Consider the following 15,859-nt stretch of genomic DNA (forward strand, 5'->3'; position numbering starts at 1 on the left):
GACTTGTTCAGCCAGTGATTCAGCACCCATTCTCTTTCTCAACAGGCTCTATGGCTGTTCCATCTCCTCTCTCTGTTGCCAGGATCTTGCCTCTGCTCTCGGAAGCAACCAGAGGCTGGAGGCTCTAGACCTGGGCCAGAACACATTGGGGCAGGATGGAATAATGGTGCTCTTGGAAGCATTGAAACAAAGTCATGGTCCATTGATGATCCTCAGGCTGATGATGGATGAACCCAATGGGGAAATCCAGCAGCTGCTGCAGGAACTGAAAGATGTCAACCCCAATCTGACAATCGATCATCAGAATGCCAGGGTGACCAGATCCTCCTATGGTGACTTCCATTTCTGGACACCCTGAGAAAACGCTCCAGTAAATTACTTGTCTCTCTGACATCGCATCGATGAAGACCAAACGGTCACACATTAATCACTGTGTCAAAATAGAGAATTGAGCACTGGCTTACCCCCTCTTGTTTACAGTAAATTCAGCACAACTCACACACCCACTTTATGTCAGATGTCTGTTTTTGTTCGTGAGGATACAGAATAATAAAAGGCAAAGCATTATGTTTGAAGCTGCATTTATTATGTTTTTAAAAATTTTAATTATTTAGAGAGAAGGGAGGAGAAGGAGAAAGAGAGGGAAAGGAACTTCAGCATGTGGTTGCATCTCCTGGGGGCCTGGAGACCTGGGGACCTGGTCCTCAACACAGGCATGTGTTCTGACTGGGGATTGAACCAGCAACCCTTTGGTTTGCAGGCTGGTGCTCAGTCCACGGAACCACACCAGCCAGGGCTGAAACTGCATTTGTTAATAGGCTCCAAGTTTATAGGTGATTGTTGATTTTTGCCCCCTAGTGTTCTCTGCCCTACCTCAGGCATTTCCTGGCCTAACTGAATTGTAGCCCCATGAAGCTGCATGATGGGTGTGGTTTGTGGTGTTCTTCATCAGCTTTCTAATGAAGGTATTCTAATGCAGGAGTTGCTAAGCCTTTTCCCCCTCTCTCCCAAGTGGTGTTTATTGATTATTATTTTCAATTTATTGTTTATTTATTTATGTTTGTTGTTGACACTATAACAGATTCCCCTATTTCCCAACCTCCTTTGCCTACCTCCCTCCTGCCCTCAACCCCCCCTTCCCTCTGGCCATCACCACACTGTTGTCTGTGTCCATGGGTCATGCATGTTGGCTCTTGGGTAATCCCTTCACCCTCTTTCATCCAGTCTGCCCCCTTCACCTCTGACAGCTGTTGGTCTGTTCCATGTATTCATGCCTCTTCCTGTTTTATTCATTAGTGTATTTTGTTCATTAGATTCCATGTATAAGTGAGATGTGGTATTTGTCTCTCTGGCTGGCTTATTTCACTTAGCACAATAATCTTCAGGTTGAAGAAGGGAAAGGGAGGGAGAAATGGTGATGGAAGGAAACTTGACGTGGGGTGGGAGACATACTTTTTTTTTAATGTGGCAAAACACACAGAACATCAAAGTACTGTTTCTACTCATTGTAAAGTGTAGAATTCAGCATTTGGAATAGTCACAATAATAGTGTGGAACCATCACCACTGTCTAGTTTCCAGAACTTTTTCACCTCCCTTCCTTGCAAAACAAACCCTCAGCCCATGAAGCAGTCGCTCTGCAATCCCCCTTCCCTGGCCCTCCCGCCCCTCGGAAACCAGAAATCTGCTTTCTGTCTGTAAACTTGAAACAGTTCTGGACTTTTAGGTAGGAAACTGAGTGTGGTGCTAGTGTTCAGTGCAGAGAGGCCAGGTTCTACTAAGCATCCCACAACACACCCCCACAAATCACCCTGAAACTGGGGGTCAGCTGTGTCCACAGGCTCGAGCTGCCTGTCACTACTCAGCCAAAAGGAGAGATGGGGACTGGATTGTAACTGCGCCTTTATGAATATCAGGTGCCGGCAATCTGAGAAGGTGGCAGGTACAAACCCTGACATCCCCCTTCCCTCAAGTTTGTCAGGAGCAAATCGCTATCCCGGCAGCATTGGAAAATGTGGAAAAGGGCACAGAAGGGATTCTGATGATGTTTGGTCTTTGGAATTTGAGTCCTTGTGGGGGTGTTGGTCTGGACAAACATCTTTATTACTGGTTCCTGGAACAGAACGGTCAGGATTCTGATAAGGATCTCAAAGCCAGTGAAGTGGTGGTCTGGTGTGCGTCATGCCAGTGTTTCTGCGATGCGGCGGATCAGCCTCCACATATCCATTTGAGCTAGGATTACACATATCCACTTGATTAATTAGTGGCATAGCCTGTTAGTAACTATCTCAGGCTATCGTGGACAGAAAACACAGCTGGGCCCCCAGAGAATTTTTCTCTCTCTTTCCCCCTTAGCAGTTCCAGCGTCCCCAGGCTGAAAACACCATTGCTGAGAGCAGGCGAGTCTTCTAGTGTGATGGGGTGTCTTTGAGATCCGCAGCCTCCCTGGGGTCCCCCGCTGGGCAACTACAGACAGAGAGGAAGGGGCTATGCTTTCTCTTCTGCTTTCTGCACAGAAGGTGTTAACAACCTCAGCCTCACCTGTCAGAGGAGTCATCCCCCTCCTCCCCGGGCCTCACAGCCTTGGAACCCCACCTGACCTCCCAGCACCAACCCCTGCAGAGCTGGGCTCTGCAAAGGCTTGCAGGCCAGAAAGCTCCAGGGTCACGTCCGCAGCGGGCCACACCCTGATGAGCCTGGGGTGCCCCAGCCGCGGGCCACACCCTGCTGAGCCTGGGGTGCCCCAGAGCGGGTGGAGGGCCGCAGGGTGCCCAAGGAAGGAAGGAAACTGGATTTTGGGCTCATCTCCTGAGGGCTTGTGCAGGGCTTGCTCGTGAGGCTGAGATCTGAGATCCGGGGCTCGGGAAGGGGGGGCCTTCCCCCAACCTCTTAGTCATTGAATGCCTTTCTTCAGTACACGCTGGTGGTGGAGGCAGGTTTGGGGCCCTAAGATCACGTCCCTGAAAGTCTCCCTGGGGACAATGGCGACGGGAGCCAAGTGCAGGAAGATCCAAAGTGGAGCCGTTCTTCTTGGGGAATACTGGCCAGTGTTTTGTATTTGTGGTTTCCAGGGGTGGGGGGAGGAGGACTGAAGAGCAACTGCTTCGGGGGCAGAGGGTTTGTTTTGTTGGGGAGGGAGGTGAAAAAGTTCTGGAAACTAGACAGTGGTGATGGTTCCACACTATTGTGACTATTCCAAATGCTGCTGAATTGTACACTTTTACATTCGCTTCCAGCTTGCCCTGGTTCCAGATTCCAAACCAGAGGTCAGGGTATCACCAGGGTCCAGTCTGGGTCCTTCAGGATTGGAACATTCCATCATAGACCCAGGGGGGAATGCAAAAGGTGGGGCAGTCCATTATAGACCAATGGGGGTAGGAAACAGTAGGTGGAACATTCCATTATGACAAAGGGTGGGACCAGTAGATTCAGTGCTCAACCTCCCTTCTGGACTCTCAGTTTGTTAGGGTTTCATTAGGAGCTTGCCTGGATATTGCTCTGCAACCCGGACTAGCTTCTTGGGTTTCCCTATAGCCCAGAGGTTCTCACCTGGATGGGGGATGGGGAGTGGGGGGCAGATATCTGTCTCCCCTGGCTCCCTAAGTCAGTGTCTGGAGACATCTTTGGTTGACACAGCTTTGGGGGGAAGGCATGCTACTGGCATGTGATGGGTGGAGCACAGAGATGCTGCTACACAATCCGGAGTTCACAGTATAGCCTCACCTCCCATACAGGAAAGAATTATCCACCCCAAATTTCAACAGTGCTGATGTCATAGGCGGGCACAGGTAACCAGGTTCTTGGTGATCACAGACAAAGGATTGAACCGAACACACAGAATTTATAACAGAATGAGAGGAGCAGACTTATTAAGTGATAGCACACTCCACAGAACATGGGAGCAGGCCAACTCTGAGCAGAGATTGACCTCTGGGGCTGGAGGGATTCTATTTTTACAGGGCAGATATTTCCTGGCTAGTTTTGGCGGGCTTTTTACTACACACTTGCAAGTAAGTATATTACTTTAAAGCTACTGTGCGTGTGGTCTCCCGTGATTTTCCTTGTTTGGCCACTGGGGAAGGGAGTCCCACAATGTTAATTTATTATGGTGCTATTAGAATGAAGCAGGAATCATGTAGCATCTTCTACAAAGATGCATTCATGAGTCACCATGATTCCGTGCTTTTCCAGAAAGCAGGAACAACCAATCTTAGAACAAACAGGTCTCTGTCCTGTGTTGATGTCCTTTGTCTTAGCCCCAGGGCCCCCCGGAGTTTCCTCCTTCCTGTCTCCTGCCTCACTGAGGTGAAGAAACCCTGGCTTAGATGATTCTTTGCCAGAAACTAAAAACCTCCTTCAGCCACTCGATTTGGGGAAATGTAGGGCTGCAAGTCTGGGTCAATTCTCCAAAGTCAGCTTAGAGTAGGACACACCCCTGTTCTTAGCGAACTCTCCATTAGGTTCCATGCCAATGAGAAGAGGTCAAGCAGAGCTGGACAAGATACACAAATTGAGATATTTTACAAACAAAACAGTTTAAACCAAAGGGTCTCTATCTGGCCCTGTTGAGCTCTCCACTCACCTTTCACAAGGGTCCCTCCCTCTGCTCCAGCCATGCTGGTCCTCCTGCTGTTTTGCCAAGGGTGCACCTACCACAGGCCCTGCACTTGCTGTTCTCTGCCTGGTGGGTAGGTGTTCTGGGTGTCACAGTCGTTTCACACGCTACCTCTTCTGAGCTGTCACGACTTCCTCCCCCAGTGGCTCCCTGCACGCAGGCCCCTCCCCTGCTGCGGTTTTGGCCATCATTCTGCTTACATTCTCCTAAGCCAGTGGTTACCTGGGGTGATTTTGTCCCCAAGGGGACATTGGGAAATGTCCAGATATATTTTTGACTCTCACAGTTGAGGCGGGTGGGAGGGTGTGCTCCTGGTGGGTGTTAGGGTGGGCGGGGTAAGAGAACCTGGACTACAATCAAGATGGCCTATGGACCATAGTCAAGATGGTGGACAATCAAAATGGCGCCCAGAAAAGATGGTTAAGGTCCAATCAGGGAGCTGGAAGGGTGGGACATCACATAGCATCCTGAGTCTGAGGAAGAGACCACCAATGCTGTATTGCTGCTTTGTTCAAAGGGCACCAATCCCCATCTCCCACGGGGAGCCTGAAATGTTAAAGGGACTTATATAAGAAAAAGAAGATGAAAAATATGAACAGTGAAAGGACAGCAAACTCACAGTTATTAACAATCACACCTAAAGCAAAAACAAACTAAGAGGACAGCTAGATCAGGAGCAGAACCATAGAAATGGAGATCACATGGAGGGTTAGCAACAGGGGAGTGGGAGGAGGAGAAGGGGGGAGAAGGTACAGAGAATAAGTAGCATAGACAGTAGGTAGAAAATAGACAGGTGGAGGGCAAGAATACTATGGGAAATAAAGAATCTAAAGAAGTTGTGACACATGGAGATAAACTAAGGGGAGGGATGGGGAGAGGAGGTGTGCAGAGTGGAGGGGAATGAAGGGGGGAATAGGACAACTGTAATGGCATAATCAATGAAATATATTTAAAAAAAGAAAAGAAAACTCCACAACATTCTCTGCTTGGGTGCGACTTCCCTGGCCTCACTCTGCAGACCAGGGAACCTTGCCTGGGCCCACAAACCCCAATAAAACTCTTTATTGCCTGACTTTGTGGCTGATTGGCATTTCTTTCTCAGCGGAGTCTAAGAAACCTCTCATTTGGTGCTGAAACCCGGGAGGAGTTATTGTCTGCTGAAGACCGCTCCTCTGCCTACTCCCCAAGAAAGCCTCATGGCAGCCCACCAGTCCGGACTAAGAACCAGAGTAAGTGCCGCTGCCCTTAAGTTTCTGGTCCCTGAACACTGATTCTGGGCCCCTGTCTGCTGGGAGAGACTGCTCTCCACCAAATTGCAGCACTGTGTCGGGGTGACCCTTCCAAGAGGGACAGCCCTCCCCCGCTGAGAGGCTTTAGGCACAAGAGAGACATCCCTGGGCCTAAATCCCCATTTTTACCAGACCAGACCAGCAGATTGGGTTGAGAGATGCTGATTCCCATCTGCTGCTCCTCGTGGGACCAGGAATGGAGGTGGGGGTGGGTGGGTGGGTGGGTATGAGTCCAAGCCAGATCCTGAATCACCTGTAGGGTGCCTTCTGAAAAAATTGAAAATAATTCACCCTGGCCTTAAGCAAAAATGGTTGATTTTTCTATCCACTATGGCCTGGCCCTTAAATCAGTGTAAAGTGGTATCTCATTGTAGTTTTAATTTGCATCTCTCTGATAGCTAGCGATATCAAACATCTTTTCATGTGTCTCTGGATCCTCTGTATGTCCTCCTTGGAGAAGTGTTTGTTCAAGTCCTTTGCCCATTTTTTAATTGGGTTGCTCATCTTCTTTGAGTGTAGTCAAGTGAGTTCTTTGTATATTTTGTAGATTAAACCTTTGTCTCAGGTATCATTGGCAAATATGTTTTCCCAAACTGTTGCTTCTCTTTTTATCTTGATACTGTTTTCCTTATCCATGCAGAAGCTTTTAATTTTGATGAGATCCCATTTGTTTATTCTTTCTTTTATGTCCCTTGCTCTAGGGGACATATCAGTAAAAATATTGCTGCGTGGACTATCTGAGATTTTCCTGCCAATGTTATCCTCTAGGACTTTAATGGTGTCACGGCTTATATTTAAGTCTTTTATCCACCTTGAATTTATTTTGGTGTATGGTGTAAGTTGGTGCTCAAGTTTCATTTTTTTGCATGTAGCTGTCCAGTTCTTCCAACACTATTTGTTGAAAAGGCTATCTTTACTCCATTTTATGTTACCGCCCCCTTTGTCGAATATTAATTGACTGTAAAGTTTTGGAACCCACAACTTTTTGGTGTATGGGAGATGCGCCAACCAACTAAGTCACTTGGCTAGTTTTCAATTTATTTTTCTTTTGGAGTGGGGGATGGCTTTCAAATTGGCCAAAGGAGTCAAAATTAATACACATAAGAATGAATACAAAAAAAGTCAAAGTAATACACATTGAAATATCTTTTTAAATTTATGTCATATTTAAATGTCAATCTAAATAAATACCATCAGCTGTAGAACAAGTAAGCTTGGCTCTTCTGATCTATCATTTTTTAAAGAAGATTTTATTATTTGCTTCTTAGAGAGAGGGGAATGGAAGGAGAAAGAGAGGGAGAGAAAGATCAATGTACTGGAGAAGATGTATCAGTTGGTTGCCCCTCGCATGCCCCCAACTGGGGAACCTGGCCTGCAACCCAGGCATGTGCTCTGACTGGGAATTGAACCTTCGACCTTTTAGTTCAGAGGCCAGTACTCAATCCACTGAGCCACAGCAGCCAGAGCTATCAATTTTATTTAGCACAGAATGTGCATGCATTTCAATATAAGTTATATGATGGAAGAGGGCATTAATTGCAACCTCATCAGTGGTTCTCAGGAGGGGGCTAGTTAATTTTCCGGGGGACACTGGACAATATTTGGAGACATTTTAGATTGTCCCAACTGGAGATGCTACTGACATCTGGTAGGTGGAGGCCAGGGATGCTGCTGAGCACCCTATCATAGACAGGACAACTCCCCATATGAAAGAATCACCCACTTCCCAAGGTCAGCAGTGCTGAGGTTGAAAACCCTCACCTAGATGGTCTGAGAGCTGGATTGAACATAAGAATCACCAGGAAGCCTCTGGAGGCTCCTGGTTCTCTATCACCTACTCCAGACCAATTCAATTAGGATCTCTCCGTGGAGAGGGCTCAGGTCCTTTCAATGTGAGTCTCATTTGAAGGTCAACAAGCATCCATCGGTGATCATAATGAGGTTATTCCACCCGGGGTGGGAAGATCAGCTCCCATGGGGGTCCCACAGGCCAATCATGATGTGTGGGTCGGCAGAAGAACTCTTCTTATTGGAGAACTCATTGGCTGGGACCTGCTCAGGCTTCAAGGAAGTCCCAGCCTTGGGTAGGTGAGTACCAGCCCTCCTAGCTCTTTCTCTGCCTCATCCTTTCAGTAAACAGCAACTACTGGTTTAGTCCCTACCACGCACAGCGGGGCAAGCTTTAACGCTCACTGTGAGGCTTTTAGAGGCGTGTTGGAGGTCCTTGGGCTGAGCTCTTTTTTGCAAGGATGAGAGAACAGATGGGGAGGAGACAGCTGCCCAGGATGCCACAGGCCATTTTTTCCCTTCTAATGTTATTTTTAAGTGTTCACAGAAGCATCCTTCCATCTTGTAAAATCCACCTGTTTTAAGCGTGTCATGATTTTTTGTAGGGTTACAGAGTTGCAGTCCAATTTCAGAACATTTCTGTGGCCCCACAGAGATCCCACCCGCCATTTCATGCCACACATGACCTTGAGCTTCCATCTGTCAGATCTGTAGGTTGGGGTGGCATTCCTCCTGGATCCCAAGAGACGGATGCAAGCGTCACAGAAATGCCTTCTGCAGGAGAGTGATGTGGTCATGGAATTTACAGTCTTGTATTTCCGCCCTCCCCCAATAAGCTATGACAACAGAGTATCTCTGTCATTGTAGGCTGTAATGCAACACTTCCTTCCAGCAGGTGCCTTCGTTTTAATTTTTTTTGCATAGTGCAGCTGACTTTATTTACATATCTATTAGAGTTGATATAGTCAATATTATATTTTTAATTAAGAAATTATTGATTTGAGGGGGTGGGGGAGAGAGAGAAACAGCAATTTATGGCTTCCCTTATTGATACATTCATTGGTTGCTTCTGGTATGTGTCCTGACCCAGGATTGAACTTGCGACTTTGCCCACCAAGGCTCAATATCATTTTGTATTAGTTTCAGGTGCACAGTGGCGTAGGCATCTTTATTTATTTTTTTATTTTCCCACAGCAACGGAGCCTCTCTGGATCATTGTGCTCAACTTCTAGATTTATCCTCTCTGGCCTTTTTCCTTCCTCGCTCAGACCTATTTCACAGAAAGATCAGCTCTTCATCCCCTCCCAGGTAAAGCTCTCCACCTGGTCCCATCATTGGCTGGCTGCTAGTGAAGTCATTTCCCAAGCCTCCCTCTCAAGTATCTGCCCTGTAAGGGACCCACTCACTAGCCTCCTTTTCTTCACCACCCATTCATTCAGGCTGGGAACGAGCCTGGTTTCCCCACCCAAAGAGCAGAGTGAGGTAAGTAGCCAATGGCCTCTGCACTCTGTCATTGGGAGACTCCTCCTGCAGCTCTTGGTGGAACAGTGGGGCATATGGGTGGGAACTGGACATGAATGACTTATCACCCACAGCTACTTCAGCAGGGTCAGCAGGGGTTCTCAGACATGCATGCTCAACCGCACGTGGTGGTAGCAAACCCGAATTTTCTCTTTTGCTTCCTCCCCTGTCTCCACACCATTTCTCCCCCAGGTAGTTGAGTACCGTCCCCTGCGCCCTGGGAAAGCTTATGCCTGGGTGCACCACCCGCCTCCAATATCCAGTGTGGTTTACCTATGCTGGACTGCCCGGTTGGAAAGTGGGCCGATCTCAGTTGAGGTTAACTCCCATCCTGGCTGGCCTCCTCCAGTGACCACATTATCCATCTGTAGGCAGACCTGTGGAGAGATGGAGACTTTGTGGCCTGCTTCATATGGACATTTTTCTGTGCGTCCTGCCTGTAGGGGCAAGGCTTCTCCCTCCTCATCGTCTTACCAAAAATTCTACCAGACCTCATTTTCTTCTTGTGTGGGTCACTGCTTGTCAGAGCCTCACCCGTGTCTTCACCCTGTGGGCTCTTTTTGCCAGAACCTAGTTTCTGAGTCTGGCATTGGGGTTTCTAGGAGTCTCCAAGTCCTCATTGTGCCTGTGTGTTCTGGTCCACTCAAGTCTAGCTCCCACACCCCCTACCCCACCACCTTCCCTAGGTGGCTTCCTTCCATCTTAACTGGAAAACAGGACAGATGTCATTCTTCTCCCCCCACCCCAAGAGATTTCTGACAACTCTTCATGACCNGTTTAAAGATGTCCTGGAGGTTCCTAAGCCTCTCCTCATTTTTTTGAATTCTCATTTCTTCATTCCTTTCTGGTGGGATGTTTTGTTCTTCCTTCTGGTCCATTCCATTGATTTGAGTCCCAGTTTCCTTTCCATCACTATTGGTTTCCTGTGCATCTCCCTTCATTTCAATCAGTCCAGCCCTCACACGTTCCTCTAATTTGTAACTTTGTGCCTCTAATTTGTGACTATAATCAACCAGTTCTGTGAGCATCCTGAGAAATAGTGTCCTGAATTGTGCATCTGAGAGGCTGGCAATTTCTTGGTCGCTTAGAGTTATTGGCTCTCGGACTTTGAGTTCTTCTTGTGCCATCTTTCGGGTTGTTTGTGCCTGTTCCATATCAGGATTAGAGCCCTAAAGTGTTCACTAGAACAGGGCAACTAAGTCGCTGGGTTGTGATGCTGTATGTGGGTGCGGGGTCAAAGAGGGACTCTGGCATCCCGTCTGCCGCATGCCGCCCTGGCCCTCACCGGTGCCGAAGGGCAACTAAGTCGCTGAGTTGTGACGCTGTATGTGGGGGCGGGGTCAAAGAGGGACTATGGCGTCCTGTCCGCCGCCTGCAGCCACGGCCCTCACCGGTGCCGCAGTTGCTGCCATCACCGGGCCCACGCGTTTCATCCCACTGCACGTGAGTGTGCCACCGCCATCAGCCCTCGCCCCCTGGGGCCTGCGTGGTCTGTNGAGCCACCACTGTTGGACTCAAGTTCAGTGTACACAGCACAGAGCCTGAATGCTAGAATTTGCATAGGGTTGGTTACCAGAAAGGAGGCAGTAGGGGATGAGGTTAGATGTAGTCGGACTTCCGTATAATTCAATTTTCGGTCTTTTGGTTGTGTCTTTGTTTCTCCAAACCTTTGTTGTATTCAAACTTGGTTGTGGGAGAAGGCACAGTGTTTCCACCTATGCCTCCATCTTGGCGGAAGTCTCTGTCTTCTTGGTTTTGAGTGTACAAGTACTTTATGTATTTTGGAATTTAACTCCTTATCAGATGTTTTATTGGCAAATATGTTCTCCCATACACTGGGTTCTCTTTTCATTTTGTTGGTTTCTTTTGCTGTGCAGAAGTTTTTAGCTTCATGCAGTCCCATTTGTTTATTTTTTCCTTGTTTCCCTTGCCCTGGGAAAAATACTGCTCTAAGAGATGTCTGAGATTTTACTGCCCATGTTTTCTTCTAGGATTCTTATATTTTCATGACTTACATGTAAGTTTTTTTTATCCATTTTGAGTTCAATATGTATGGTGCAAGTTGGTGGTCTAGTTTTATTTTTCTTGTATGTACCTGCTCAATTTTCCCAACACTGTTTATTGAAAAGACCGCCTTTACTCCATTGTATGTTCTCCCTTCCTTTGTCAAATATTAATTGTCCATAAAGGCGTGGGTTTTTTTCTGAATTCTCTGTTGTGATCCATTGATCTATATGCCTGTTCTTAGTCCAGTACCAAGGTGTTTTGATTATCGTGGCCTTGTAGTAGAGTTTGATAATAAGTATTGTGATACCTTCAACTTTGTTCTTCTCTCTCAAGATTGCTGAGGCTAATCGAGATCTTTTTTTTTTTTTTTGGTTCTGAATAAAGTTTTGGAACATTTGTTTTAGATCTGTGAAATATGTCATTGGTATTTTAAGAAGAATTGTGTTGAATCTATAAATTGCTTTGGGTAGTGTGGGCATTTTAATGATATAAATTCTTCTAATCCATGAACATGGTATATGCTTCCACTATTTTGTATCTTCCTCAATTTCTTTCTTCAATGTTCTACAGTATTCTGAGTACAGGTCTTTTATCTCCTTGTTTACATTTATTGATGACTACCTGATTTTCCTGTGTTGTTGCCATAGTAAATGGGACTGTTTTCTTAGTTTCTCTTTCTGAAAGTTTGATATTGATATATAAGAATGCCACCAATTTCTAAATTAGTTTTGCATGTTGTTACTTTGCCAATTTCACTTGTTAGGTCTAGTAGTTTTTTGTGAAGTGTTTAGGGTTCTCTATGGACAATATCATGTCATCTGCAAATAATGACAGTTTTACTTCTTCCTTTCCAATTTGGATGCCTTTTATTTCTTCTTGTCTGATTGCTGTGGCTAGAACTTCCTTTACTACGCTGAATGAGAGTGGTGAAAGTGGACATCCTTGTGTTGTTCCTGATCTTAAGGGAAATGCTTTTAGTTTTTGCCCATTGAGTACGATGTTGGCTGTAGGTATTTATATGTGGTCTTTAGCATTATTTTTAATATTTATTTATTTTCTGAAACCTATATAATGGCACTCCAAGAAATTCAGTAAAAAGTAGATTTACAGGTGTTCATATGGAATATAATACAATAAGTAATAAACAACACAAGATTAATCTGTTTCATGTCCTCATATCTGTAGACCTATTTTTTCTCACCTTGTATATACATATAATCTCTAACTAGTTTTACACATGAAGTATCATCAATACCAGCAATCTGATTAGTGATTACATGCATATGTGTATATCCATGTATGTCATTTATACTGAACCCAGGTTCAGCTACTTGCTGCTTTGAAATGCTCAGGAGACAGGTGCTGGTGTAAAGGTAAGTGGTTTATTTAAGTGCCAGTCACCTGAGAAAATAGTGGACTCATGTCCTAAAGCCCATCTTAACATTTCAGTGCAGGCAGAGGTTTTTACAAGGAGGGAGCGGGAAAGCAGAACAAAGAGATTGAGGGAGGGGGTTGAAAAGTTCTCTATGTGCATATAAGCACAGTCCATTAGGATAAGGACCTGGAAACTGATCAAGCAATGGTTTGATTTTTGTCATCCTGGTTTTATGCCTGACTGAGGATAAAACCTGCAATCTAGGTATGTGCCATGATTGGGCATTGACCCCATAACCTTGTGGTGCATGGGATGATGCCCCTACCAACTGAGCTCCTGACCAGGCCGTGTAAACTTCAGACTTAGCTTATCAAGCACCCAGACATGCTGGGATATTGAACAGAAATTCATGGGAACTGTAGAACAGTTTGGAAAGAACTGATATTATCATACAGAGCCTCCCAACCCACATATGTTCTTTCTCCATAGACTGCTAGCTTCTTCAATGTTATTTACAAACTTGGGAATCTCTGAGAAGAGACATGACATGTGATTTTAGACTTATTCTTAGGTGTCTGGAATTTTTATAAAACTCTCTCCCTAGCATTAGAGACTCAATTCCATCACATGTAAAGGTATTCATGTACCATCAGCCACTATGACATCAGAAGTTCCTTTAATCAAGCAGTGTAAAATGTCCCAAATAGGTAAACCCACAGAGAGAGAAAGCAGATAGTGCTTGCCAGGTTCTAGGGAAGAGGGAAGTGAGCGTTTAATGGACATTGGGTATCTGTTAGGAGTGGCAAAACTCTTGTAACTAGATAGTGATGATGGTTGGAAAACATTGCAAAAATTTTCAATGCCACTGAATCGTACCCTTTAAAACACCTGAAAAGCGTTATGTGCATCTTACCGTAATAAAGAGAAAGTAGATTGAAGGGTATTTACAGTATTCTTTGTCTGCAATAGTGTCTGATTTAGGGAGTACAAATAATCCCATGGGTCAAGCTGCAGCTATGAGTATTTTACAAAGTGCACACAAGTGTGAAAAGTAGATAACCAGCAGCTAGGTGAGACAGAAGGGGTCTTGGAGGTGAGAAAACCAGATGGATCCCTGGCCAGGTAGCTCTGTCCTGATATTCCAAGGTTGTGGGTTCGATTCCCCATTGGGACACATACAGGAATGAGCCAATAAATGTATAAGTAAGTGGGATGATAAATCAGTGCTTCTCTCTCCCTCTCTCCCTTCACCTCTCTCTAAAATTAATAACCAAAAAACCCCAGGTGGGTAAATACTGTCTTAGACATTTGATGTTGGGTACAGTGCAAGATACTTTGTTTCTTCCTGGTCTTTTCTCACTTTCCAGTTATGTATAATCATGGGCTGCCCCAAATTTTGCCTATTGCATACCCTTACAGGTGAAACAGAGAGGAGAGAAACACAATGGAGAGAGTTTATACTCTCTGGAAGCATACATTTTGGCCTGGAGATGATGACTTTCACTACAAAATCACCTCGAGGAGCCAAAAGTTCACATCGTTCTGGAGTCCCAAAACACCCGCACAGTTAGGGCCACTGACTGTGGTGCTGCATGGCCCTGCAGGTATTGGGAAGACCACACTGGCCAAGAAGTGGATGCTCGAGTGGAAACAGGACAAGCTCCCTGAGACACTCAAGTTCTCCTTCTATCTCAGCTGTAAAGAGGTGAAGCGCCATGGCAGGTGCACTTTTGCAGAGCTGGTATCTAAGACCAGGGTAGACTCACAGGGGACTGGGTTCCTAGAGCAAGCCCAAAACATCCTGTTTGTCATTGATGCCTTCGATGAGCTGAGGGTCCCTTCAGAGTCACTCATCCATGACATTTGTGGTAACTGGATGAAGAAAAAACCAGTGCCCATTCTGCTGGCCAGTTTGCTGAAGAGGAAACTGCTCCCCAAGGCCACGTTGCTGATCACCACACGTCCGAGGGCCCTGAGGGAGCTCCGGCTCCTGACTGAGCAGCCTGTCTTCATAGAGGTGGAGGGGCTCTCGGAACTGGGTAGGAGAGACTACTTCCTGAAGCATTTTGAGCATGAGGACCAAGCCCTGAGAGCTTTTGAGGCCATGAGGAGCAACCCGGTTTTGTTCCACATGGGCTGCATGCCTGCTGTGTGCTGGGTTGCCTGTAGGTGTCTGAGACAGCAGATGGAGCAGGGACAAGACCTGGCCCTCACCTGCCAAACCACCACCTCGCTCTTCCTGCGTTTCCTTTGTGGCCAGTTCACACCCACCCCTGCCAGCTGCCCTCCAGGGCCCCTGCAAGCTGCACTGAGGGCAGTGTGTCTCCTGGCTGCTGAGGGCCTCTGGGAGCAGATATCTGTGCTGAATGGAGAAGATATCAGGAGTCTGGGGCTCAAGGAGTCTGACCTCCGGCCTTTCCTAGACAAGGACATCATCCATGAGGACCTAGACTGTGAGGGCTACTATGCCTTCATCCACGTCAGTGTCCAGCAGCTTCTGACTGCCGTGTTCTACATTCTGGACAGTGACGAGCAGAAAGACGGGGGCAGCCGCAAGCCAAACATTGGGAATCTGCAGACGCTGCTCTCCAAGGAAGAAAGACTGAAGAACCCCGACCTGACCCATGTTGTTTACTTCTTATTTGGCCTTTCCAACGAGCAGAGAGCCAAGGAGCTGGAGAGGACCTTCGGCTACCCAGTGTCCTCGGGGGTCAAGCAGGAGTTACTGAGGTCTTTGTTTGGTAGGAGTGAACTCTTCTCCTCAACCACGGACGTGAAAGAGGTGCTCTACTGTCTATTTGAATCTCAGGAGGAGCTGCTTGTGACGGAGGCCACGGCTCACGTCAGGGAAATGTCTCTGCATTTGCAAAGCAAAGTGGACCTTGTGCACTCTGCATTCTGTCTCCAGCATTGGCAGAACTTGCAGAAAGTTTCACTGCAGGTGGAGAAGGGGATATTCCTGGAGGATGAGGGGGCCTCAGAATCACACGCCTGGGTGGAGAGGTAAGAACTGTCCCCTCTCACTCTCCCTTTTTCCACCTTTTACCTCCTCCATGCTCCATGAAGAAGACAGCAGCCTGCTCTGTGGAGTTTAAGGTCAGTCTTTTCTTCTTGCTGGAATTCCCCACCCCTGCCACCAGCTTCACCATTCAGGACAGTTACTACGATGTTCAAGTTAGCAATGGGAGCTTTGGAACCTGTAAGGTTTTTGTGAAATATATTGGAGTAACTGATTAATAACATGATATAAAATAAGCCAGGTGGT

The 15,859-nt window shown here is 46.6% G+C and overlaps 1 protein-coding gene across 1 annotated transcript in view; it reads left to right on the forward strand.

Moving 5' to 3' along the window:
* Positions 1-15,597, forward strand: part of LOC118981395 (NACHT, LRR and PYD domains-containing protein 7-like) — a gene marked incomplete at its 3' end in the record, with an annotated part of 40,934 nt that extends 25,337 nt beyond the window's left edge. Inside the window, exons 8-9 of the mRNA XM_037038137.1 lie at positions 46-332; positions 14,199-15,597. Coding sequence (XP_036894032.1) covers positions 46-332; positions 14,199-15,597 — 1,686 coding nt within the window. The remainder of the gene's footprint in view (positions 1-45; positions 333-14,198) is intronic.
* Positions 15,598-15,859: the final 262 nt, after the last annotated feature.

Source organism: Sturnira hondurensis, unplaced genomic scaffold, assembly GCF_014824575.4.
Source record: "Sturnira hondurensis isolate 20B ecotype Veracruz unplaced genomic scaffold, ASM1482457v3 Scaffold0024124, whole genome shotgun sequence".
NCBI classification, from domain to species: domain Eukaryota; kingdom Metazoa; phylum Chordata; class Mammalia; order Chiroptera; family Phyllostomidae; genus Sturnira; species Sturnira hondurensis.